This window comes from Brachypodium distachyon, chromosome 2, assembly GCF_000005505.3.
Source record: "Brachypodium distachyon strain Bd21 chromosome 2, Brachypodium_distachyon_v3.0, whole genome shotgun sequence".
In the NCBI taxonomy this organism is placed as follows: Eukaryota; Viridiplantae; Streptophyta; class Magnoliopsida; order Poales; family Poaceae; genus Brachypodium; species Brachypodium distachyon.
In genome coordinates this window covers 17,228,966-17,256,535 of record NC_016132.3, presented here as the reverse complement: position 1 = coordinate 17,256,535, position 27,570 = coordinate 17,228,966, and the positions used below count along the sequence as shown (strand labels likewise).

General features: G+C 48.7%; 2 protein-coding genes across 2 annotated transcripts; both read left to right on the top strand.

The window, feature by feature from the left end:
- Nucleotides 1-17,124: 17,124 nt before the first annotated feature.
- Nucleotides 17,125-18,219, top strand: LOC100827364 (VQ motif-containing protein 4). The gene has a single exon (XM_003565984.4). It carries the CDS (start codon nucleotides 17,233-17,235, stop codon nucleotides 17,980-17,982), a length of 750 nt encoding a protein of 249 aa, XP_003566032.1. The 5' UTR covers nucleotides 17,125-17,232; the 3' UTR covers nucleotides 17,983-18,219.
- A 5,017-nt stretch (nucleotides 18,220-23,236) lies between these two features.
- LOC100827155 (dual specificity protein kinase shkB) lies at nucleotides 23,237-27,438 on the top strand. Its single transcript, XM_003568038.4, has 4 exons — nucleotides 23,237-23,554; nucleotides 24,255-25,568; nucleotides 26,366-26,821; nucleotides 27,012-27,438. Exons 2-4 carry the CDS (start codon nucleotides 24,522-24,524, stop codon nucleotides 27,294-27,296), a joined length of 1,788 nt encoding a protein of 595 aa, XP_003568086.1. The 5' UTR covers nucleotides 23,237-23,554; nucleotides 24,255-24,521; the 3' UTR covers nucleotides 27,297-27,438.
- Nucleotides 27,439-27,570: the final 132 nt, after the last annotated feature.

Below are 27,570 nucleotides of genomic sequence, written 5' to 3'. Positions count from 1 at the left end.
CTTCTTTTTCGTGATTTCACTTGCTCTTAACTGCATGAGTTTTCACTTGCACTGGAAGCCATATTTTGCAAAGACACGTTGCCCTATCCATGTATGCTTGTTGAATCATATGCCTAGTCTTTGGGTACCAATTTAACTCAATACAGTAGGGTAGCACAAGTTTTAGATATCTTGAAATGGTCTTAGAAAAATTTGGATCCACCCTTGGAAACAGAAAGGAGCTGCCATATTTGCAAGGTCGTTCCTCATTAACCATGCGTGCAGAAACGGTTGTTGCTGTCGCCGAATCTGTACGCCACATTGTAGAGTTTCGCTTCCTTGCCAGAATGTCTTCCGGGGAAATGATGCCTTGTGCAGCCAGTTGTGACTCTCTCTCATGGTCCAATGTTCTGATGATGCTTTCTTTCTCTCAGTGACCTTATTTCCTTTTGTCAAATGGATGGTGGTGAGTCCTATTCCACTAGGCATGGAACTCAGCCGCACCAGCCCTGACCACCTGCGCAAGCCATCTTTGCAACGTCAGAACTACGGCTAAGTTTGATATCATGGTGAATTATGATAATCATGTTCTCCAAGTTTTTACTATTTATTATGCATGTTGCTGCTGTTATTGGCTTATTGCTGCTCTTTTCGTTCAGTAGAATTCGCTGCCCATTGCATCATCATCGGATTCTTCTCTTCCATGTTTTTGACGGCTCGTGACTCAGAGCAGCATCAAATCCGGTTGTTGTGCGAGTGGGACGGTAAACAAGAAGACGAACAGGGTGCTGGATTTCTCCGCCGTACGTTGCGTAGGAGGCATCACATCGAAAACGGCATCTGGTTCTGGTCCTCGTCCCGTCTTGCATCGCATGCATGGTCCACGGAGTGGGGGAAAAGAACCATACGAGTCAATGAATCCGTCCTAATACTAGATGGGCTTCACGCAAGACAGCGAAGGGTAACAACATCTTGGATTTGCCACACAAATCCCTGTGTGAGCGGTGCACAGATTTGATGCCTTTTTTTTTTCACTTTGCTTGTCTTATTTGTGTGAGTTGTGCTGCTGTTCCCTTTCCCAAGGCGCGGATGAACTTCACTGTCGATTGGTTCTCGATTGGAACTAATCCTCCTGTGTAGTGCAGTGCAGTAGTACAGCACAGAAGAAATATTGTAGTGTAGCAGATTAGGGGACTGAAAAGAAGAAGGGAATTCGAAGAAGAGCCAGTGATAGCCAGCCATGTGGTCGGCCAACTAACGAACAACGCTGCACAGTTCCTCTGTAGTCTGTAAAGCGAGGAGTGGTGACTGGTGAGTGCTCACATCGAGCCCGGTTTGGATTGTGGACACAAGACAGTGTGAGTGGTCCATAGGGAGCTCTCAGCGTGGTCAAGGCGATGTGGGAATGGCTGGATTTGGTTGCACACCCACCTGGTTTGTCAAAGAAGGTTTCAATTCAATTTGCCCCAGACTCACGGTCACAGTAGGGTCTTTGCCTTTCCTTTTCTACCGAGTGGGAACACCACTGATGCTAGGTCTTCGACTTATTTTAGAACTGTTGGTTGTGTTTCTCCGTGTTGGAACTGTCGAAAGATTTGTAGCTTGGACCCATCGTATCATAGCATGATTGCAATATTGACCTCTGCCAGTTACTAATAACGATGTCCGCCATGCATGAACTTTAACGTCGAGATCAATTAAGCTCGATCAAAAGAAAAATCTAACACGTAAAGACCCTCAGATTGTACTATGTGATGGACGAGATGAGGTTAGGCGACTAGGGTTCCCCGCCGCCGCCACTCCGGCGCCGCCGTCCACCTCCCGTCGGCAGTCACTCCGGCCCCGACGGCCACCCCTCCCTCCTTGCCCGCCTCCTTTCCTCCCTCCCCCGTCTTCCATGGCGTCGTCGCCTTTGGTCGGCTCCTCCCTTAGCCTGCCGAGCCGTGTGGATCTGAGTGGCGGCTCCTCCGACGAGGACCGATCTGTCTGCTCCTTTCGCGATGTGGTCCGTGACGAGCCCTCGCGGGCGGTGGTCGCGGCGGGGGCGGGGGCGTGCCCCTCCCGTCCCACCCTCGCCTCGGTGGTGGTCCGGCCCGCTGCTGCTCTGGCGCAGGTCCCGGTGGTGGAGCGTCTAGGCGTCCGGGTCCCCGATGAGGAGTGCTGGCTGCCTGGGGGCGGAAGCGCTCTCGCCCCCGTGAGCGCCGCCCGAGCCCGGTTCTCCCTGCCCGGATGATTCGCCCTGGGATGCCGCCGGAGATGGTGGGTGTGTTTTTCAACTGTCTGGGGGACGACCATGTGGCTGCGCTCTGCCGCAATGTTCGTTGTTGCCAGCGATGCCTTGAGCAGGGTCACGTGGCGCGGCAGTGCTGGGTCTCCATCAGCCCTCCTGCCCGTCGTCCGGCTCCGGCCCCGCTGCTCCAGCCCCTGTGGTCCCTGCCCCAGTGCGCCCCGTCGCGGCGGCCCCTGTGGTTCTGCGGTCGGCTGTGCCTTCACTTCCGGCTGCTCCTCTGCCAGCTCTGGCGGTCCCTGCACCGACTCCTGTGGGTCCCCCTTCGGCGCCTAGGATCTTGGATCCCGTGGTTGGGCGGCCGAAGGCGCGCCCCCGACTCCAAAGGTGCGTCATTTCCCGCACGCCGGCAATGGATGAGGCGGAAGCCGTGCTCTCCCGTGCCGTCGTGGTTCAGGTGGTCGGTGCTGCCCATGTCGTGTCTTCTACGGTGGAGGCGTTGATTGCTCGTGAATGCTCTGTTTCTATGGATGGCTTCTCCTTGCACCGATTCTGGCCCGCCGCCTCCTGTGCGTCTGTTCGTCGGCGGCTATCTTTGACTCGGTGCTCTCGGCTTCCGCTGTTCTGGGGAGTGGTTTTTCGTTGAGGTTCAACCGGTGGAACCGGTAACTGCAGGCCACTCTTCGGCCTTTTCGCTTCCGGGCTCATGTGGAATTGGTTGGAATCCCTCCCCACGCGTTGTTTTGCGGAGACGGTGCGTTCAATCCTTGGTCCGTCTTGCTGGGTGGAGTGGTTCGGTTCGTAGTCGGCTTTCAAGGAGGATTTGGGGAGATTCTCGGCCATTGTGTGGACTAACAACCCCGAGCTCATCGCGCGTGAGTCGATTTTGGAGATTCCTGAGCCTCTGCCACCGTATGACATGTTCGAGGATGATCTGAGGGTTCCTCTAGAGCAGATTGCTCCTGTGGTTGTCAGCGTACTTGAGTACCCCATGGTGATCCATCTCTTATGAGTTGAGGATCGTGGCGAGGTCACCGCTTCTCCCTCTGATGATGATGATGGGCTGGTGGTGGATTTTGATGATGGGGAGGTTGGCGATTCTCTCAATCGGCGCTCTCGCACGCGCAGTTTCCGTTGTATCCAGGGGGTGGTGGACGGCGAGCCTTCCCGTTAGGCTGGACATGGTGCTGGCCCTGGCGCGACGGAGGCAATGTGGTGCCGACGCTCCCGGGCACCTGTCCGGGTGACTCCTTGGGTGTCGCACACCTCTTTCCCTTCTGGCGACGCCGCCGCCGCTTGTGTGTTGCCCTTGCCTGTGCTCCCGCTGAGTGGTGTGGTGGATTTTGATCCGATGAGGGGGGAGGCGGCGATTGCCCCTGTTCCGCCGCTGATCGTCTATGAGCCGCGTGGACGTTGTGTTCTTGCTCCCTCTTCGGTTGTGGATTCCCGGGTGTTTGATGATACCTTGGTAAATGCTGCTGATTTGGAATACTCCATTATTGTTTCTTCCTTGGGCTCTCTTTCCTTGGGTGTGGATGAGCCGCGGTTGTCGGGACCGATGATGGACACTTTCTGTGTCAGTCTCTCGATGGCCGATTCCCCTCTTTCTGCGGCGGCAGAGCCTTTCACTCCGATCTCGGTTCGGGCACCGCCTGCATTTCCATCGATTGAAGATGGTATCCAAGCCTTCCAGTCTGGCTGCAGGCACAATCCAGTGGCAATTCTCTCGGCGCCTGCTCCCGCTCGGATTCGCAAGAAGAGTCTGCCGTCGGTTCGCCCGTTGCGGCGTAGCACGAGGGTGGCTGGCAGACGGGCTGCTGGTTCTGTCAAGAGGCAACAAAAACTCCTTATCTCTCGGCTGGATATTGCCTATGGTGGTGAGCTGATCTCGGAGGAGTCGCTTGAGGCTTATATCAAGTTGTTTGAGAAACCTTTGTCTCAGGCACACATTGCGGCTATTCTGTCCCTTTTTGCCTGGGAGCCTGACGTTCTCCGACTCATGGAGAACGATGTGGTGGTCTCTCTCCTGTGGTGCTAGGGCGCTGTGGATTTAATCATGTCAATCCACAACCCTAAGGTGTTGGTGTGGAACGTGCGGGCCTGAACTCTGTGGCCAAGCGCGCATCTGTTTTTCAAGTGGTCTCATCAACTGGTGTTTCGGTTGTATGTCTTCAAGAAACTAAATTGCAGTATATCTCTCCTGTGTATGTGGCACAGTGTCTCGGGTCCGATTTTTCTTCGTTTTTCTTCCTGCCCGCTGCGGGCACTCGTGGGGGGATTCTTTTGGCGTGGAAGCTGGCGTTGTGTTGTTGTCGAACCCTCACTATTCCGAGCACTCAATTACGGCGCAAGTGGTGGCGGGTACTTCATCCTAGTGGCTCACGGTCGTGTATGGGCCGCATCGCGAGGAGGACAAGCCAGCCTTCCTGCAGGAACTTCGTGATGTCCAGGACCTGCATGTTGGTCCATGGGCGGTGGTTGGAGATTTTAATCTTATTGTCAATCCGGAGGATAAGAACAATTCTAGGCTGCATCGGGGTATGATGGGTCGTTTTAGAAGAGTGCTGGCCGATCTGGAGCTCAAGGAGCTCTACTTGGCAGGCCGGCGTTTCACGTGGACCAACGAGCGCTCCTTACCCAATTTGGAGCGTTTGGACAGGGTTTTTTCTTTGGCCTATTGGGAGATTTTATTGCCGAACGCCTACCTCTCGGCGTTCAGCTCTGCAACCTCCGATCACTGCCTGTTGATTCTTGATCTTGAGGCTGATTTGCTGGTTGGGCGGAGATTTTGTTTTGAATCATTCTGGCCCAAGGTTCCTGGGTTCATTCAAGTGGTGCAGGAGGCATGGTTGGCCGATGAGCGCTGGATTGCTAATCCCTTTCAGCGGGTGGACGGAGCTAGAGCGACTAATTCATTGGGAACGTTAAGCTTCAGATCCTTGTTGCTACGGAGGTCATCTTCCGTCTTGATGTGGCTATGGAGGCCCGTGTTCTTTCTACCGAGGAACGCCAACTCAGGTTGCTCCTCAAGAAAAAACTCCTTGGCCTGTGTTCGCTTGAGCGCACGATTGCTAGGCAGCGCTCCCGTTTGCTTTGGCTCAAGGAGAGAGACACGAACACTAAGTTTTTCTACTTGAGTGCGAGTCATCGCAGGCGCAAAAACTTCACTTCTTCTGTGGAAAGTAATGGTGCCCATGTCTCGGATCACGCGGGCATGTCCTCTGTGGCCAATGATTTTTTCTCGCGGCTTTTGGGCTCTTCCATGGACCGGGCCTTTGGTTTTGACCCGGAGTTTTTGGATCTGCCGATCTCTCAACCTCTCGGGTTGGAGGGGGATTTTTTGGAAGCGGAGATCTGGAAGGTGGTAAAGGAGCTTCCGCCTGATAAGAGTCCCGGCCCAGATAGGTTTACTGGTCGCTTCTTCACCTCTTGCTGGTCCGTGATCAAGGATGATATCATGTGCTGCTTTAGGACTTTTGCTTCCCTTGATTCTCGTGGCCTCGATGCGGTGAATCGAGCATACATCTGCCTACTCCCTAAGTGGCCAGAAGCGGTGGCTATGCGTGACTTTAGGCCTATTAGCGTTATTCATGGCGTGGGCAAGTTGGTGCCGAAGGTGTTGGCTTGCCGTCTTGGTCCGGAGTTGTCGAGGCTTGTGGGGCCACACCAAGGGGCTTTTGTTAAGGGCCGGTGCTTGCATGACAATTTTGGTTTGTTCAGAGTACTGCCAGGCGCCTTCCTGCGCTTCGCTCTCCGGCCGTGCTCCTGAAATTAGACATCACAAAGGCTTTTGATTCGCTTAATTGGTCCTTCCTGCTAGATGTCTTGAGGTGGCTTGGCTTCGGTCATAAGTGGTTGAGTTGGGTTTGTGCTCTCCTTGGCACAGCTTCCACTCGGGTCTTGATCAACGACATTCTGGGCAAGGAGATTCCGCATCGGCGTGGTTTGAGGCAGGGCGATCCCCTCTCGCCCATGTTGTTCATCCTTGCTATGGATGTCCTTAACTCTTTGTTTAGGAAGGCCGAGGCGGTGGGTTTGCTTGGGAGGCTGGCCTCGCATGGGCTTGCTCAACGGGCCTCCTTCTTCACGGACGACGCGGTAATCTTTCTCCGGCCTGTGGAGGAGGAGATTAGAGTTTGTGTGGCATTGCTCGATGATTTCGGCGAGGCGTCAGGGCTGCGGATTAATTTTCAAAAGACGTCAGCTCATACTATCCGGTGCTCCGAGGATCAGGAACTTGTGGTTCAACGTTGGATGGGCTGTGTGGTCTCGGGCTTGCCGTGCGTCTATTTGGGCTTGCCTTTGGGCTTGAGAAAGCCTTTGGCGGCGCAACTCCAGCCGCTCGTGGATAAGGTTGCAAACAAGCTTCAAATTTGGTCCGCTCCCTTCCTGTCGTCAGGTAGCCGGCTCATCCTGGTTAAATCCACCTTGTGCGCTATGCCGATCTATGTGATGATGTCTTTTGATCTCTCGACAAAGGTGATTGCCGGTATAAACAACATTTGCTGTGGTTTTGTTTGGAAGGGCCATAAGGAGGTTCATGGTGGACACTGTCTCGTTGCTTGGAAGGATGTTTGTTCACCTCGTGCAGTTGGTGGTCTGGGCTTGCCAAATCTGAAGCTGCTCAATGTGGCTTTGCGGTCGAGGTAGTTCTGGCTACAGAAAACCGACGTGGGCCGGCCTTGGGCTGAATTCAATCTCAACATCCCGCCGATGGCTATTCAGTTGTGTCGGGCTGCAATTTCGGCCTGTGTCGGTAACGGGCGGCAGGTGTGCTTCTGGACTGACCGGTGGCTCCTTGGAGATAGCCTTGATAATCTGATGCCTTGCTTGTGGAAGAAACTATCTCCGAGAGCGAAGAGGGTCTCGGTGGCCGAGGCGTTGGCCGATGACTTTTGGATCCGGAGTATCGCGACAAACCTCTCTTTGCCTGAGATTTAGGAATTCTTATCTCTGTGGGGTTTGGTACAGATGGTGGTGCTTGACGTGAGTGACGACTCATTCCGTTGGGGGTGGTGCAACCCGGGTTCCTTCTCGGCTTCCTCAGCCTATGCCACCTTCTTCCGCTCGCGCGAGCTCTTTCCTTGTGCGGAGGAGATTTGGGAGAAGAAACTAATTCTGTATGGAGAAAGAAAAAATCTCTCATTTCCGACGCGAATATATTTTTTTAATTTCGAAATAAAGATTCTTGTCTTGTGGGGAACGATGCACAAATTTTTGGAATCCAGTACCAACAGGTATAATTCCCCCCAGAACTACGTTTTCTTTCAGGCCTTTCAACCAATCAATATGACCTCGTAGGGCAGCTTTTGCTAAAACTCGAGCAGTTTCTTGAAAACTTGCTTCAGATATGAAACTTTGGGTATTAAGGATGGGACACTCTAGAGAAGCATCTCCCAGTTGATTTACTTAAGAATGAGCTCTCGTTTTAAATCCATTGCAATTTTTGGCTCTTCTTCTTTTTCAAGTTAGGATAAAAACAAGTTTGCATCTTCCATACGAAAACTGTCAATTCTCATAAGATCTTCTTCAGTCTTACTCAAAAGGTCCAATAGTGTATGTATATTGGCCCTTTTGAGATAATTATACGTTCTAGAAGGCAATTCTAATTGATCAATAAAAATACAATTCAATGGAATTCCTTTTTTGTTTTTCTCGATTAGTCAATCTTTTTTGAAAAGTTCTTTCTTTTTCTTTAAAGAATTCCGCCTTCTTTAAAATATCATAACAAGTTCTTGTCGGTTGAGCACCCTTTTCAAGGAAATAGAGAATAGCTGGAAGAGATTGCCGCTCTTTAAAAAGGAAAAAAAAGGAGTAATCAGCTGTGACACGAAAAAAAACGAATCCTTTTGTAGCTCTACAAAGGAATTTTGTAAATCCAAATTCTGAAAAAAAGAATAAGCAGATCCATAGAAAATATATGCTATGAATAAACCGAGGATAACTAGACTTACAGAAGATATTGCATTAGTAATAAATTCATATGAATTTATAGAAGAGTTGGAACTTTCCTGAGTAAAGTTTATTGAAGGAATTAACCACTTTGATAATATGGTTAACCCCGCTATTCCATTATCCATTGTTTCATTATCAAAAGGGATTCCCCGCCTACCTTTACTTTGCATGTTTTTTTATTCTGAATCTTTCTATTCTGAATTCAGTTAACGATGAGATTTAGTATCCTTTCTTGCATTTTCATAACTCGTGAAATGCCGAGTAGGTATGAATTCCCCCTTTGACCAATAGCTACATAAACACATATTACATCTTGCCCTTTTGATTGAGAATTGTATCTGTGGCTACTGCTGTTTTGCCATTCTGTCTGTCCCCAATAATTAACTCTCGCTGATCGCGCCCTATAGGGATCATCGAATCGATAGCAATAAGCGGAGGACTGGTTCGGAGCGAGCCGACAGGGAGGGCTCCGATGTCACTCCGGCGGACATTGAGTGGCCCCGCCGCTCCCGGCAGATTCCGAAGGACGTTGAAAGCCGGATTCCCGGCGACGAGACCGTGCCGACTCCGGAGCTTGGTGAGCATGTCGTTTTCCTTGCTCACTTCGAACACGGTTTCGCTCTTCCGGCTAGCGATTCTCTTAGGAACTTCCTAGATTTTTTCGGCCTCCAGCCGCACCACCTTCCGGCGAATGTCATCCTTAGTCTCTCGGCATTCGTCACCTGCTGCGTGAAGCGACCGCCCCCGTACAAGGGTTCGATCTTTGTGCTTTAGTGCTAGTCCCTGGATCGACTCACTAGCATACACAGTTTCAAGATGTAATATCATAGAACAAAGGTCTCAATATTACAACGTATCAACCAGAATTTAAAATTACTTACAACTCGCATAACCTCACAGGTTAGCTGGAAATAAAACAACTATTTAGCAGCGGGAAGCGAAAGATACAAGGGCACATCAACACCACGGTGAGAGCGTGTTGGAATGTAGGCCCATAACCCAAATAAGCAGAACGTTCATCTTACTCGTCGTCGGAGCTTCCTGCATCATTAAATGATGCAGCCACTAGGGTCAATACATTGAATGTATTAGCAAGATTCACTAGGAGTTATAACAGAGCTTATCAAGTATATGCATAATGTGGCAAAGTGGGATTCAAGGCTATTTGCGTGGAAGCAGAACATAAATTATCCTACTACAAAGGAATGTTATAATAATGTTAACTATTGGACACGGGGTAGACACACCCATGCTCCTATTAACCTAGAGCACATTGAAGTGGATTCATCAAGTGCTCCTACCCTGTTCAAACCATTCATTTTATTTAAGAAATTGGAATGAGTGAGACTTTCCTTACAGCCCCAATATCTAGTTGCTCATGATTGTCCGTAACCGGGGACACGACTAAGTACTTAGTTTGACACTCTCGAGAGGTTGTACACTTTACCCACAAGAAATCGACGTGTTAATCCCTTGCTGTCCTCAGGGTAGAGTAGCAACGGCATCGATTACAGGAATTTCAGATCATAATCACCCAGACCACCTGAGGGACCTACGTTCCCACCTACACGGCTACATCTGCACAATCCCTCGGATCCAGGGTCATATGTTTTACATCCATCCTGGCAGAGCCCATATTACCATGTGGTTGTACTGGAAGCTACTAAACAGGAAACTAGTCCAGTCTCTGTTACCCCAGGTGGCATTCCACATTTGCAACGTAGGCGCTCCCCGAATCCACGGGAGAGACGTCCATGGACGACCCATTCCTGAATCCACAGGAACTCGACTTAGAGGGACCCATAGAAATGGACCTGACGCCGCTAATCCTCAAAATCTTCAAAGCAGCCCACCCAGGACGGTTCATTGGATTAATTGTTTTGCCTTACATCTAATAAAAACATTTTATATAGCCAACGGCATAACAATATCATAATGTAGTTATTTCCCCCCACGATACTACCATAGCTTAACATTCAACTACAATCAATGGCAATTTGGTAGCAAGGTAATGGCGAGGGTAAACTATACTACCTGAGGTTTATAGCTAGCATAGAGGTACGAGTAATAGTCGTATCAATGCATCTCTACCAACAACACTAATGCATAATATTTTAAAACAATAATAATAATGGGATATGATCAAAGTGAACTTGCCTTGTCCAAGGTTGTGATAGTTCTCGCACTCTTCGCAACAATAAAGATTACACTCCACACAATCTAAAATAAAAGAAACATACACACAATAAACACAACATTCAATACAAAAGCCATGTCATGATGCATATGCTATGATGATGCACACAAAGGTTACTTCTAAAGTACAAAGTTTCGTTTCTGTTTTGAAAAGTTTTCAAATGATTTGGACAGTTTATACAATACCAAAGAGGTAATTAATATGCATGATGGAATTGCGGAGATTGTTCCATCTTGTCAGGTAGTCCCGGTCAGTCTCGTTGTCTCTTTGCTTGCACATGGACTACTGCTGAGGGCGATTCGGCCTCTTATAAGTGCTAGTGAAATTGCTGACAAAAGCTTCTTCAAAGTCTATCCAGCAATTGATGATGTCTTCCGGTAAATTGTTCAACCAGATCCTTGCCGGTCCCACCAGCATCTGGGGTACATAACGTATTGTCCATCTGCGGTTGCCGCCTGCCACGCTCACTGCCGTGATATAGTCTTCCAGCCAATCTTCCGGCTTCGTACTGCCGTCATACGTTCTCGTACCCTTGGGCAGCTGGAAACCTAGGGCTGGTCTCTCCCTCATGATCCGATGCGCAAAACAACGCGGTCCCAGAGGGCCTTGCTCCTCCAGAAGCTCGGACAGATAAATTCTGTCAAGCCGATGTCGGGCATCCAGGGGCGATACCTGCCTGTTCCCAACTCGGGCTCCGAGCGGGCCGAGATTATCACGCTCTCGCCAAATATAACCCTCGTCACCCATGGCCGAGTATCCGTCATCGTAACGGTCATACCGGCGATCTTCACCTCGATACAGGGGGTTGCGGCCGACACCCTGCTGACCTGCAGCAGTATTGGATGCCGGACCCCGATGTCGGTGTCCATGATCAAACGAGTAACGCTCTTGCTGGTCTCGACGATTATTGTCGGGACGCAGACCACTTTGGCTGTCATCAACCCTCTTGACCATTTGTTTCTCGGCCAGGGCCGGGTCATAACGCTCTAGCTGCTTATCCCGGCCATAATTAACGCTCTTGTCCCGTTTACCACCAGGTGAGGACACTTGCTTGTCAACTCGGCCACCAGCATCTGCTGCCGAGTGAATTACCTGAGATGCACCGGGCTTGCCGTGCATTCTCATGTACGCCTCATTCTGCTCGTTAGCTGTGTGGAGTAACTCCTTCACACGCAGTTGCTGCTGCCGAAGTGGCTCTCCCGTAAGATTCGGCAACTCCTCAGCCGCAGCCTCGGCAGCCCTGAGATTTTTGACAGGGGTATTGTATTTCGGCTTCAGTGCCGAGGCAAAACTTGCCGACACTACTGGCGCACCCCTGCCATCTCTAGCTATCTCGGCATTCAAGTTCTTGCCACGGTTACGCACTTCCCCAACTCTGCTAGGGTTAGTAAATACAGTAGAACTAAGACCATGGGCTTTGTTATACTCACGAAGCGAGATGTCGAGCTGTTGTCGAGCGTGAGTGACGTCGACTGCTTCCTTCAACTGTTTCCGTCTCTCCAACTCCAACTCTGCCTGCAGCTAGGCCGGGTTAGCGTTCGACGCTACCGGCGCGGTCAGCCGTTCAATGGAGGCCTGGAGCTGAGTCGGCTTCGGCGGCAGGGCCGTCGTGCCGGCTTGAGCAGCGATGTTCTCCGACTTCTCCAAGGGGAGCTTCGCCGTTCTGCCGGACTTGGTTGGGACCGCACCGCTTCCTGCAGCGTCCCTTCCAGCATCAGCGCCATAAGCCGTCACCATGACTTCCACACGGTCAGCGAGGTAGTCGGCATGCCGGCCGCGAACCGTGCAGACGGCGGGGGGGATCTTCGGCCACCACCACCTGCTCCGAGTACTTGCAGGGACTGTTAGTAATGACATAAACCTCGTGCATGCCGAAGTTGATGAAGCGGCCCGCGCAGGGAAGCGGTGCGTCGTAGAAGCAGCCCGCGTTGTTATCGATGAAGCCCAGAGAGCCGAATCTCTGGACTAAACCGGAGACCACGCGCTCTCCGGTGATGAGGAAGCTTTCCATCCGGATGAAAACTCCAGCCAGCGCCGCTGCTGGCCCCACGGTGGGCGCCAACTGTCGTGGTGGTGTCACGATAGATTCCATAGGATGGCTTAACTTGGGGCCGATGGACGAAGGAGGAACCGGAGGAGGGAGGACGTGAAGGGAAACACGCACAAGTTACACAAACACACACAGATTTACCCAGGTTCGGAGCCCTCTTGCTGAGGTAAGACTCCTACTCCTGCTTTGTTGTATTAGCCGAGATAGACAAGCTCTACAATGACGCTCCTTGAGCTGTATTCTTGAGGAAGAAGAAGAAAGGGAAACCTAGATGCCTAAGTGCTCCGTCCCTTTCTACAGAGGGGTAAGGTTCTATTTATAGGCCGCACATGTCACACTGACATGTGGGCCGAGTCCTAACGTCGCCTTCCTTGGGCCCCGCCAGACACGCGGCTTGGTTCCCTCCTGGTGGCACCGTAGGGGACAAGACAAATTTACTTTTCCCTGGCACCCTGCAACAAGTACCGCTATCCTCTGCCGGCTTCCGTCAGAAATTCTCTTTCGGTGCTTCTTTTGTACAGTCGTCTGGCACCGGTACTTAAGCGGCGACTGCCTTTTCCACGATAATGATGACGCTGTTTTACCCTCTGCCGCGTGGTCAGGATAATACCGTTGAGAGATCTCGGCGTGGGCCGGGATCAAGGTGCTCGTCCTTATCCTGTAAGCTCATAAGACAATATAGTCATGCCGGCATACATCAAGGATGCCGGCTTAGTGTTAGTTTGACTTTACGATGCCGGCATACATAACCATGCTGGCTTTGCCTCCGTCATCTCGGCTAAAGCCGTGCCGTCATGATCCTACCCGGGGTCATTCCCCCGACAGTCTGGAAGTGCGGCCATCGGTGTTTGTATTCGTGATCATGATGGAAAGCTCCTTGTAGCTGCGCGTAGATACCTGTACCATTGCTGCGACCCTCTTGATGCTGAACTTGCTGCCTGCGAGGACGGTCTCCGGCTCATGCTCCAGTGCACTGAACTCCCTACCATGCTGGAAACTGACTCTGCAGAAGCTTTGGCTCTAATCACGAACAGCGGCACAAATCTCTCAGTCTACCACCATCGAGTTACAAACATCAAGGAACTTCTGACCTCTGGAGGATAATCCCTGTCCGGAAAATTCCTCGTGACCAGAATAGTGTTAGTGATAGTCTAGCAAACCATTCAAGATGTAACCATAGTACTACTTGCTGGCTGGGAGATTTCCCTGACTTTCTTCAGCGAGCCCTCCTTTATGATTGTACCTGGACCCTGATTAATTAATGAAATCTTTTGTTCTTTCGAAAAAGATCCATGTCATTTTATTTGGGACGGAGGGAGTACTAAGATTAATTGGCATGAAAAACATCGTTAAGTAAAAAAATCATCTTCTCGATTTTCAATTTCCGTCCTCCATCATCGTTAAGTGAAAAAAAAATCATTACTTGCATGCTCGTTTGGGGATACGGAGGAGTATACTGTACTACTTGGTGTTTTAACACCTTTGACCAGTGTCCGGCTCACAGGCCAGCAGACAACCAAATAGGAGGTTAATATGCGGGCGTATGTTGTCTCCACTGCGACGGATCCAATGCACGAGAATCCGGGGCGATGTTTTCAGAGATGTAAAACTGTACTCCTACTACAAGCATTTTTTACGCCAAAAAAGAACACACTCGTGAATCAAATACTCTCCAGACTCCAGGTCCACAAATGCAAAAGACAAGCAGCAGCACTGATGATTCCGAACGAGTCTGCAGTTAGCGAACAAGCTCCACCTCGATCCGAAGATCACCATGGTGGTCTAGCTAGAACAAGTAAAATCCTAGCACTAGTACAGTACAGAGGTTGACCTACTCGAGTGAAACTGTGAAAGCTAGTCGAGCAGTACGAGTACACTGCTGAGTGCTGACGCGTTGAATTGCCGGTCCGGTCGGCGGTCCGGGTCATACGATCTCCTATCGTGCCGAAACACTTTCTTTTTTTTCCCCTCCCGTGATCTTCTTTTCCTGATAGTGGCCGGCAGGCGTATCGCTTTGCCCCCGGCCCCGGCCGTTTCTTCCCTCCTTCCTTCCTATGCTGCGGCCTGCGGAGTCACCGGAGATCGTCGGTGAGTGCGTTCAGCCCTGGAGAAATGCATGCGTTGCTTGCATACAAAGAGGGTCCGTCAAACTTGGGACCGGACGCCAACACGCCTTCTCCGTTGCCCCGTCTTTTCGGCGCCGCGCTTCTAGAACGTTCTACAGCGCTAGCATAGTGTATCTGTGTTTTGAAGTAAAGTTCTCGTTCCGCCTCATATTAAATGACTTAAATTTATTAAAATATAAAAATATTTATGAGTAAAAAACGTCTAAATACATTTAATAAGAAAAATCATTTAATATGAGACCGAGCGAGTACGCCAGCACAAGTTTGTGGTCCAGCACAAGAGGAAACATGGAAATACACTGCTTGCAGCCTCGAGGCATGGATGGATTTGAGCACGGGATGCTCTGTGTATTTGACCGGGTGGCATTGATAATGGGGGAGTAGCAGTAGTACAGTATTTTCGTATGGTACGTACGGCTCGTAGTGTCCTGACAAGCGCGCGCACTAATACGGCGGAATTTAAGACCGGATTTAAATCCCGGTCACGAATGTCCTGGGGAGAGCATTCATTGCAAGATCGTGGTCGCGTCTCCAGGATTTTTATTACAACATAAAGGGGGAAAATAATCACCCCAACGCCTTTGATGCTTGTTACAGTTGAATTTTTGCCGCAGCCTCTGCCGCAGCGGTAAAACACCATTTCGTAACATCTTTCTTTTTTCACCGGTCCTTTTCTATTTTCTACATCGTCTGGCCAAGCAACAACAGCAGCCATGGTGCAGCATTTTACTACTGTTTTTAGTTACCGATCATGGACCCTATACTGTGGAAATTTGACAAGGGCAAAGAAGGGTAAGTACGAGGCAGCGACGGTCAGGGATAGGAAGCATCTTTCTTCTTCCTCCGGCGGCCCCACCCACCTATGCTGGGGCAGATGCTGATGGGGGTCAAGGGGAGCTGCCTATGCTATGCCGCTGCTGTCCAAGTCAATGCTCTTGCCACCTTTCTTCGACTTGACAAAAGCATCTTTGGACTCTTCCGTCCTTGCCTTTTTTTTAAGCTACTCTTCCTGCCTTTGTGACCTGGTAAAGTCAAGGATACTCCCTATGTTTTTATACCTTTTTCTTCTTCTCTTTGCATCTCTGAATTATAGAGGATATGCAAAATTGGTGGCATTTTCTACTTATGCTGCTTCTAAGAATTAGTAGTGTAACTGAAAAACTTGCTTGGGCTGATATGGAACACAGGGATTCATCTGGATATTGAAATATTTCTTATTTTTGCATATCCTCTAATTCAGAAAATGGACAAAAGTGGGGACTATCATATCTGCTTTCGTTTTCTTATCAAAACAAATATGAACATAAAATTCCTAAAAACGAATATGAAAGTGGATAGTGCCGAAAAATAAATAAATATAGATCGAATACAAAGCGGACATGGATGCAACAACCAATATTTGCAGGATATATAAACCCTTCTGAACACCCTTAAACAAGACAGCAATGCCAACAAACGTGGGTTTGCCAAACGACCGCAAATATTGTCATATATCATGATCCATCACAAAGTATATAATGGAATATCGACTAGATATTCACCACAAAGTATATTATGCATAAGTTTCCACCTTTGACAACATAACAACTATAAGAATGCGCCGAACAACACAACGCATTCCACCTTTGGTGACATAAGAAGTGCTCTGTAAGAATGCCACAAATAACATAGTGCATCAAGACATAAGGGAATTAGGGCCGCGATAGATGGGCATAGGCCGGATTTTTGTGGACTTCAATCCTGTTTGCGCCCATTTTTCGATTTCATTTCCTCTGCGGTCAAGTTTATGTTTCCAATTATTTCATACGTTTTTGTTTTGTTCCAGCCTATGTCTTTTTTGCAAGAAATCACCATTCCGTTTTTCATTTTTCCTGTCATCAAGTTTCTGTTTCCTTTCCACGCTTTTCATGCTCGTTTCCGCCCGTCTTTTCGCCAGAAATTGATGTTCGGTTTTCATTTCCTTCATGACCAAGTTTCTGTTTCCGCTTTCTCGCTGCTCCATTTCATTTCTGTTTTTGCTCGTCTCTTTGGCGGCAGTTTCCATTTCCTCGGTGGTCAAGTTTTCGTTTCCGTCTTCTTTGCATCCCTTTTCATTTATGTTTCCACATCTACTTTGGGTAGAAATTGATGGTTCGGTTCCATTTCCTCCGCAATCAAGTTTCCGTTTTTGCCTTCTCTTCGCACCTTTTCGTTTCCGTTTCTACCTCGTTTTTTCTCCTGTAATGTTTTCGTCTGCTTGCTTCCTGCACCTTTTTATTTCCGTTCCGCAAAAAGTACTATGCTTATTTCTTTTTCTTAAATGTCCGGGAATATATATACTCAACTGCATTTTTTTACCCTTAGAATTAACACATCTACTGATGACAAAGAGTCATACAAACCAGGTGGATACAGCTTGTGGTAAATAAATAAAAAACAGGTGGATACAACTTCCACAACAAAAGGAAAACTAAGGGAGAGGAGAAGAAAAAGAGAGAGAGAGAGAGAGTAGTAAACTGAAAACCGGCAAGAAAATCTGCGAGAGAGGAACGGACAGCAGCATTTGTTTTTTCAGAGAGAAAGAAAAGTTCCGAAAGCACCCACCCACACACCAACTATATGCATCGCCTCCCTCTTCCCCCTTCATATTCACACTCCCCCCAGGACTGAACCGAAGCGCTCCCTTTCCTCTCTCCCGAAAGGCCGAAACCACCCAACAATGGAAGTTGCTCCCCTCAACTCCAAGCAACTCCTCCTCCCCATGGCGCCCCCGCGAGACCCCAACTCGCCGTCCTCCTCCACCTCCTCCTCCTCGCCGTCCTCCGCCGCCGCGTCCCCCTCCTCCCACCACCCGCCGCCGCCGCCTTCGCCTTCCCCCAGGCCCGCCCCGCGCATCATCGACACCACCCCTTTCCCCACCACCTTCGTCCAGGCCGACACCGCCTCCTTCAAGCAGATCGTCCAGATGCTCACCGGCGCCGCCGACATGCCCCCTCCGCCGCCGCCCTCGTCGCAGACCCAGAGGCCCCCCGCCAAGACCATCCACGGGGGAGGCGTGCCGTGCAGGGCGAAGAAGCCGGCCTTCAAGCTGTACGAGCGCCGGAGCGGCATGAAGAACCTCAAGATGATCGCGCCGCTGGCCATGGCGGCCGCGGCCGCGGCGGGGGCCTCGCCGAGGGCGGCGGCCCCGGAGCTGCTGCTGTCGCCAAGCGTGCTCGACTTTCCCTCGCTGGCGCTCAGCCCCGTCACGCCGCTCGTGCCCGACCCCTTCAACCGGTCCGCCTCGGGGTCCCCTGGGGAGCCGCAGCAGCAGCAGGGGGCCATGGCGGAGGAGCGCGCCGCCATCGCGCGCAAGGGCTTCTTCCTCCACCCCTCGCCGAGGTCCGCCGCCGAGCCGCCGCGGCTTCTGCCTCTGTTCCCCGTCACCTCCCCCAGGATGGCGGCGGCGGCGCCGTCCTCGGAGCTGTAACCGGCCGGCCGTGCTCCGCGCGCGCGTAGAGTATACAGTCTTGAGTACTGCTCCGGTCCTTGCAGCAGTACGTAATTGTTTCGAATTTCGATCGGCTCGTCCTCGGTGCTTTCTTGTAATTTTTGCTCGCGAAGGAATTAACCGAAAGAATCCCTCTTTGAGCTCCTGGTGTTGTCTTCTGACCAAGAACGGTTCTGAACTTCTAATTGTGCCTAATTTACCTTCCATTCGATGCCATTAATTCTGCCCGTTTCCTTCTTCAGTTACCCTGCAGAAATCTTTCTCCTTCCTCCCTCCCTTTCATGGATGCAAACAGCACATGCCCATTTCGTTTATTTTAGCTAAGAAGGTACCGTCTAATCCTTATCGTCCTCGGGATCGCAGCTTTCTGAATTCTCCCAAATCTAGCAGTCTGACACAAGAAGGAATAAGGAACTCCGCCAGTGATAGCAGTACCTACACCGATTTCCTGACAAGAGTGTCACACCATCTTCGCCTTTGATGCGATGAACGAGCAACCGTAATTCTTCAGATTCACGGCGATCGCAGCACGTTCTTACAAACTGTAATTGTTGCAAATGAAGTGTCAATTTTTTTTAATTTATATCATCGATTCGGGTCAAAGAAATGTCGCTTTCGTCCAGCGCCGTGAGAGCCACCAGTGGTTAGACTGTCCGGTTGACCATCTCGCCATTGGGAGAGGAGATGTGGTGTGTGTGCGCGCCAGCAGCTCGCGGTCGATGGCCGGCACTAGCTCCCTGCTGCTAGAACTACCATCGGTGCACCTTATACAGTACTAATCCCTGTAATCGGAATTACTTGTCGAAATATTACATATATCTAGACGTTTTTTAATTTGAGACAAGTAATACCATCGGAGGAAGCAGTACTTACCAAAATAGATAGCTTCGGTGGTGCGTACCAGGGTTACGGGCACATGGCTCTTCTTCACTTTACAACAAATTAAACAATGCAAAGCAAAGTAGAATGGAGATCGAAAGCAAAAATGGAGTAGAATGCAGAAAGCAAAAAATGCCACTAAGAACTGCTGGTTGACTGGTTGGACGGCCGTGGGAGTTATAGACATCTGTACAGTGCAGCCAGTCGTTTTCTTCAGTATGAAGAGACATGGAGTAGACTGGTAAACTCTGGAGCCGTGGAAGTCTCCGTGGAGTACATGATCGAGCTAGTTAGCCAGCTGCTCCTTGTTGACTTGTGTGTACGCTAATTAATCGCTTGATCTCCGTGCTGCAGCGTCATTAGTAATCGATCAATCCATCCCGGCCCGGCCGGGCGGCCCCCATGTGAGGATGATTAATTAGCGTCTTTGCACTGTTCCAACCGATTGCTTTGCTCGTTGATTCAAGACGAAGTAGAAGTACGGAGTACTGCTGTTCAACTCCGTGACTTTCTATTACATGTATCTAAAAGTTTTGTAAGTATAGATACATCCATATTTGAACAAATTTGAGTCACTTAATATGAGACGGAGGAAGTACTAAATTAAACTGAGTTTAGAGGCTAAGCGAGGTGAAATGTCTTGCCATCAACTCAATCAATCGAGATTAACGACCCAACGACGCTGATTAATTTCGTAGGAGTGAAGGGAACTTGTGTCACGTACACGTACGTGCATATGCACGCTCTTTTGCATCCATATCTGTTTTAACCCTTTGTCCTGCGTCCAACAAGTGAGTGTTATCGCAAGGGAGATTAAGCGACGATCCGCAATTGGCTGCCCTTTTCCAAAGACAGTGACCATTAGTGTCTTAATTAGTCGGAGTACGTGGTGGCTAATGTTCCAAGGGCCGGTAGCTGCCAAACTCTGTGCTTGGTTAAAACACTTTGTTCTTTCTTTTTTTTTACCGTTCTTGTGGCGAACCGATCAACTGAATGGGTCAGCAAAGGCTGCACGCACGCCATGGACCAACGTCAGGAACAAGGATAAGGCAGGCAGGAATCTATATGCGTCCAGCCATCCTTGCACGCAGATGGTGACATGTACAGTTTTTGGAGCTTGGATGCTGGCCAATGGCAAGTGGCAACGCCAAGGATCGACGGCGAACTGCCTCGGGTTGGGCACTGTCCTCCTCTTGACTTTTGGGCAAAGGAGCCATGGTTTGTTGGTTCGTTGGCAGCTTGGCATAATTCATCGAATGAAGCAGTCGCCGTTTCTGCCAATTTGTGTCTGTTTCATCAGCTATAGCTGCATGCCCTTGGGGTCTCATCAGGGGTCAGATTATACTTAACTTTGTACTGTGATGTGGTAGGTGTACATTCGGAAGAAATTGATACGGTCGTACCGAAGACGTACTCCGGTGATCTGAGTCTGGTGTGATGTATGTAGAAGTCTATTTGAATTGGTGTAAAATCCAGAAGTCAACTGAGCATAGCGAAGATAACATCAAATAGTATCAAACATGAAAACGTACGCACACGAGCCTGTATTGAATTGGTGATATTCAGAGTCAACTTAACATAGCAAAGATCATATCAGACATTACTATTTTCCATCTTGAAGGAATTAATCAAACTCTGTATTGTAAGTCCTTTCTGGTTTCTTGGACAGCGTCATGCCCGAAGGACGCTTCACGCATTATCTATAGTTCGATATATATAGCTTTCTGCTGGCGTCGAGTTTTCATGGTAAAAATTAAGAATCTTGCAGCTGGCGATCACTATGTTAATTGTCCAGTCATCTCTAACCCCTCGAATTGGTCAAGTCTTCCTCGGGGAACATGGTGGGAGTTTTTTATTTTCTATCGGGACGACGAGAAGAAAACGCAAAGTTTTTGGTGCTTTGCGTCTCGAGTTCATGGAGCGCGTATATTGCCAGATCACTTGAAGCGTGGTTTAGATCGCAAGTCAAAACGTTCGCAGTAATTCTAGTCGCATCTCAGAAATGCCCCTCCATCCCATATTAAGTAATTTTTTATTACATGTATGTAGATGCTTTTTAGACATAGATGTATCAATATTTGGATAAATTTGAGTCACTTAATATGAGACGGGGGAGTATTCAGGTATTCGCAACGGACAACTGTTGAACTTCTAGAAAAAAAAGAGAGAATCATCTCAATTTGTCAAATAGGGGTCTGAACAAAAAATTGGACAGTCCATTTTTTTTAGAGGAATAGGGTTTGCTCTCCAGCCCCACTTTTATTAAAATGAGACTTAATGTTGTTCTACTTGTGCAGCGTTTTGGCTCAAGGATGAACCGTAAAAAGTCAGAAAAAATAAGTGTTAAAACTATTTCGAAACTTTCAAGATAGACATAAATATTCATGCTTTTTTATGTACCTGTAAATTTTCGTTAGAAGGATTTTTTTTCTCTCTCTAGGAAAATAGAAAAGAAAAATCCAATGTTCTAAAAAAAATATGTAAAACATTAAATTTGTCTTATTTTAACGGAAGATGCAAAACTCATCACTTTTTCATGTGGTGAGCTGTTATTGACTTTGGCGTATTGGCTTTTTCAATGAGATTTTTTAAGACGTATAAATAACACGAAAAATGTGACGTGTATAAGAAGAATCTATACAAATATAAGTCACTTATTTTCGGACAGAGGAATTACATGTTTTTTCTAAATAAACATTTGGTCAGCCTGGAGCACATGCTTTTGGCACCACTTTGAATTTCTGTTTTCTACACATAACAAATAAAAATCCTATATTAACAACATATGACAATTCTGTGCGGACTGTTGTATGCATGCAGCAGGCTGCAGCTAATAGATGGCACCCACGGTCCCCGATCATATATAAATTTCTTAAAAGCAGATCACTGCACATGGATGATACCACTGATAACCAAGTCATCTGTTCATCATACACATACGTGCCCCAAATGTCCTAAGTGCAGATAAAGCTCTTCCACCGGTCACACATATATAAGTTCATAACCAGTTTATCTTATCTACAATCCAATAAAATCACAAACGAACAAAAGCTGGGATTAACCGACGGCAGGGAGATCAAGTTTTGGTTGCAGAGGAAGGTTAGCGTGAGCTTCCTAGCTGAAGCTATAACATTAATTTGGCGCCCCGTGACTGCAACGGAAGCTGCAGAGAAGCTGAATGACAGACATCTCTAGCTAGCTAGGCCCCCGCCAACAGTCCTTCACTTTCCATTGAGATTCTAATCGAACTAATTAAGCACTTAATTAAGCTGGTCGTCTGATGGTCCGTGGTCGCACTGATTGGCCACGGTACACTGCACGCACGGTCGGGGGACTTGGGATGATCACGCGGAAGCCGCGGAACTGAATCTAATTATCTAAATCATGCGTGTTGTGTTGTGTGCCCTGCTTGTGGCGCACATTGTGGATCGGATTAGCCGGTGACACCTGTTCGGTTCATCGGTCGCTTCAGATGAAGCTTCCGCACCTACAAAAGAAGAAAAAAAATGCTACGGAATTGCTCGCGCACTCCTTACTTGTGGAGGCCCAGTCATTCGACCTACCCAGGAAGCCCATACGCGCGGCAGTAAGGGTGAGCAGGCCACGTGCGGCCCGATCTAACAGCCCACGAAGCGAGCCATGCCAGGCCTGCCCAAGCACGCCACTCCTCCGAGACCCGCCCGCCCACAGAATTGCTCGCGGCTTACTTATATAAGCCCAGGCCCATCCTTGCGGCCTGAGGAAACACCTTACAGTACCATCGTACCAAGCGCATGCAAAACAGCCCATGCTGCGAGGAGGCCGTGCTAATCGATTTTCTTCCCGGAACAAGGCCGCGAGCGAGGCCCAGCCAGGCCGAGACAACAACAATGCACGCCATTGACTCCAACTTCTCCACCGGCCGACCCCCTCAAAAAAAGAAAAAAGAACTTCTCCACGGCCTCCGCTGCCGTGCCCTGACTCCCAGCGCGCACGAGGGTCGGCGGCCAGCCAGCCAGCCGACCAAACGCACGAGGTTCTACGATGCCAACGCCGCGGCGGGCGCGTGCTTGTCTCGTGGCATCCGAACTCGCCGGCCCACTTTGCCCCGTAGCAGTTGGGACTCGGGAGCACTCCAAGCAGAAGCAGAAGCAGCAGAATCAAGATCTCCCGGTCAAAGCCTCCCCTTCAGGCAGGACCCATGGATGCCAATCAGACTTGCCACTTGCCAGTTGCCACCTCTCGCTCGGGGCCCTACGGCGACGTCCACGCAACAACAACGGGACAGGGAGGTGTGGCAAATCAAATAAAAATTATAAAATCATCCCATCCATCGAGCCAAAAGCTCGCATCGCCATCGGCAGAGCTTCCCCAAATCCTGATAAGTGATAAGCTGGCCAACCGATGAACGCCTGACTATCCGCCTCAAATAATTGCAGCAAACAAACAAATTTTTACCCTGTACCAGCAAGTCTCCCCGCCGTACAGTTCTCAGCAAGACCCCGCTTCCTTGCTTCCACGGAAGAGCATCGGGTCGCATCGTATCCCCGCATTTTCCACGAGCAGGACGAGCCTGCCGTGGGGACTCTGAGCACTGATGACTCAAGGTCGCAGCTAGACGATGTTGCGTGGTGGTAGTATCTCTGCTGCATCCGCGACGAGGACGAGCAAGGCGTAGAAGCTTTTTCCCGGGGTAAGCGATTCGCCCTCGCCTTTCCCGTGCTTTCTGATGTGACTAACAACATTCTTTTCCTTTTCCCCCATTTTTGGTTCTTCCCCTTTTCTTCTTCCGTCCCCTTGTGCTCCCCGTGATCTCGAATTCGGCCCGTTTGTCCCCGCTATAATCGGTTGTTTCCCCCGGTTCGATCGGGGGTGGTGGTTAATCCCCTTTTCCTTCATTCAGATTAGATTCGGCTTGATTTAGGAAAGCTCTTCTTTTTGGGTGGCGTCAGAGTCAGAGATGGGGGATTTGGCGTGGGACGGACGAATGGGCTTCGAATGAATGAATCCCCGGTAGCCGCCAGAACAAGGATATACTACTGTAGTGCTCTTCTATGGAGGAGTAGTTTGCTTGGGAGGAGCGACGCATTTCGCTTTCCCTTCCGCACTCACCTCACCACTCCCTCTATCTTCGCCGAGACATGTAGTACGGGGTACGGCCCGTTGTTTGGTCCATGCCTTTTGCTTTCCCAAACCGGTTGCTTTGTTTGTTCCACCGATTGGTCTGCTAGCTGCCCTTATTTCTTCCTCGTTCGGTAGATTCTGCCAATCAGTCTGGTGAGCTTCAGATGCAAAACCAAACACCGATCGCGATGCGATTACCATGTTTTGGTTCTTGATTTTTTTTTACTGTACTGTTTGTTTGAGTGTTTGATTCCAAAATATGGGTTCAGGTTTAGGAAGTGGAGGAGGCGATTGATTGAATCTGACCCAATGGCGCGTCAGAATCGAGCAATCGAGCAGGTGGCAGGCATTGTGGGATTCCTTGCCTCGTGGGGAGTGATCAAATGCAGTGGATCGTTTTCGGCCTTCCGTGGTGAATTCTAGCATCAGGTTATCATCATCTGAGTTACTCTGATTCAGTTCTTGCTGCAAGTTTGGGCGGCCCTATAGTATTCTGTTGTTCACCGATCTGGTTGACTTGAGGTTTCTGAGAGGAGATGGATGAGGATGACTACTCTTGGGTGGGCCGCACCAGGTTCTCGCACTCCGTTGTCAGGTCTAGCTCCGGCAGGGAGAAGCTTGGTGATTTTGATGACCAGTTTGACCGCTGGGTTGCGTTGAAGCAGAGAGCATTCAGCTCAGAGCTTAAGATTCCTGCACATGTTTTACAACCAAGAGCCAAAGTCGTAGCAGCCTCAAACCCGGCAAGGCCGTCTATTCCGAAGGCACCATCGGCAGCTTTGGCAGATCAAAAGCCGAAAGATGTGTTCTTAGATGGTCAACTGAAACAACAGGGTGTGATTAGTGAAGACTCATTGAAAGAAACATCGGTGAAGCAAGATCGTGAGGTTGAACCTGTGGGAAACAGTCTAGGCCGGACTACGGAGGATGGAAGCTCAGACATGCTGGAGTTCTCTTTCCACTCTGAGGAACAAAGCATTAGGTTGCAGAGGGTATGTTCTAGCCCAGGCCCATCTCCTTTCTTTGCAAAGGATGCAACACTAGCTGGTGATCCCAATGTACGAAGTGTATCTTTTAAGGTCGCAGGAGATGGATCACAGCCAAAAAGGAGAGCAAAATCCCCTATCCCCCGGCGTGTCATCTCCGACGTTTTTAGGGAGGCAAAAGCTGCCAGCAAGAGGTTCTCCTCTCCGCAGCGGCAAAGGAAGTCTAGTTCAGCACGGTCAGTGGATGACAATCCCCCCTTTGCCTTTTCCTCGACGAGAGCAGCAAGCATATTGCAATCTAGAAGAGCCTCTTCCTGGCCAAGGAACCATGACAGTGGAGGAGTATCAAAGATTACTGCATTGGAGATACTTGAGAGATGGACGGTCGACCGCTCACAGTTGCTCATTGGCCATAGATTTGCATCAGGAGCGTATAGTCGTTTGTTCCATGGAATCTACAAGGAGCAGCCTGTTGCTGTCAAATTTATCAGGCTACCTGATGACGGTGAAGATACGGAATTGGCTGCTCGGCTTGAGAAGCAGTTCACTACAGAAGTTACCATTCTGTCTCGGCTAGATCATCATAATGTCATTAAGGTACTAGCTAAACTTCCACACATATTTTCTTCTGTTGTTTCTACCTATGCATTACGTGTGAGTTAGCATTTATCCTTAAAAAACAGCAAGGTAACCATTAGTTATTCTGTAATTGTGCCTTTCTATTTATTCATAGAACTTTAAGTACTTGGTTTCGGGAATTTTATGCCATTGAGTCAGTATGGAGCACACATGAAATATCTAAAAAGTGCAAAATGCATTATATTCATTGGAATATTCGATTAGCAATAGCTTGAGGCATAATTGTAAACTTACGTATTTTCCAGTTTTCTGCAAGCACGACTCTTCTGCCAGTAGATCAAGAGTGTTTCCCCTTAGAACATATGGAGAATATACCCCTGCAATGCTGGTATCTTCCGCTGTCACTCAAAAAAGAAATACCTTCCCTTGGAGATGACAAGCACACATGAGAAATATCCTAATCAACATGTTTGACTTGTCATAATTATCTAACTACTCCCATCCCCATCAGTTTAATCAATGTCGTCATAGTTGTCAAACTCATAGCGTAAGGTCACTAATTTATGTACCTTGAGAAGTATTTAAGAGAAAAAGAAACAAAAGCATTTTCTTATGTTTGGTATTAGACTACTGGGATCACCTCAGCTGTATTTTACCACATTGTTTATTTACATTTTTAAACATTTTTTTCTTAAGCTATCATCCGATTCAACGCTAAAAAGGCTATATCATCGGACTGTTGCAACATTTGATCGTGTTGGTTCTGTAGCTATCATCTAATAGTTGTTTTAATCCGTTCTCAATATTTTGTTTAGCTGGTTGGAGCATGTAGCTGTCCACCTGTCTATTGTGTCATCACTGAGTTCCTGTCTGGGGGTTCTCTGAGAGCTTTTTTGCGCAAGCTGGAGTGCAAAAGTCTTCCTTTGGAGAAGATTATTTCCATTGCCCTGGATATTGCACATGGCATGGAATACATTCACTCGCAAGGAGTAATTCACCGTGATGTGAAGCCTGAGAACATTCTATTTGATGGAGAGTATTGTGCAAAGGTTGTTGATTTTGGAGTAGCTTTTGAAGATGTATACTGCAATACACTGGAAGATGACCCAGGTACATATAGGTGGATGGCACCGGAGATGTGTAAGCGCAAGCCATATGGTCGGAAAGTTGATGTTTATAGTTTTGGCCTTCTCTTGTGGGAACTGGTTAGTGGCTCAATCCCTTATGAAGAGATGACTCCAGTCCAAGCAGCGTTTGCAGTTGTTAACAAGGTATTTCTAGTTCTGATACCCTATCCTCCCTATCCAGGACTTTGCAATTTGTTTTCATTCATAGCGAGGAAATTACCTCGAGAAACATTCAGTTTTACACATCAATTGTTGGTACATGAATTGACTGTACTTACCTTACATCAGTGAATTGTTTGGTAACGAAAATGACAAGCATAAATTCTCATTTCAGAACTTGAGACCGGTGGTTCCTTCGAGCTGCCCGGCACCATTACGGCAATTGATGGAGCAATGCTGGTCTTCTCAACCAGATAAGAGGCCCGAGTTTAGTGAGGTAGTCCCAATCCTTGAAAATCTCAAGACAGTTCTTGATAGGGATGGAACACTTGACAAGATCCCGAGCGCCAGCTGCCAGGAAGCTCAGGACCAAAATAAGAATAGACTTGCCAACTGGATCCAAAAGCTCTCGTATAGCCCACCTGATTTCTCAGGGCCTCCACCACCAAAGCTTCTGTAATTATTTGTCTCCTCCTCTTCTTTCCAATTTGTGTTATCAGGTACATCACAGCCCTGTAAATCAAAATTTTCTTCGTGGTATATAACAGAAAACACGCCCTTTTTCTTCTACAGAACACAATAAATACTTGGTCTTCTTGAAATTTTCTTGTCTCGAATTGATACACGAATCTTGGCTGAGTGGCACCAGCTAAGCTGAAACTCATCCAATACGCACGTATTGAATGTGTCAAGTCTCTGAGAAATGTGTAATTGTGCAAGCTGTATGCTGGATT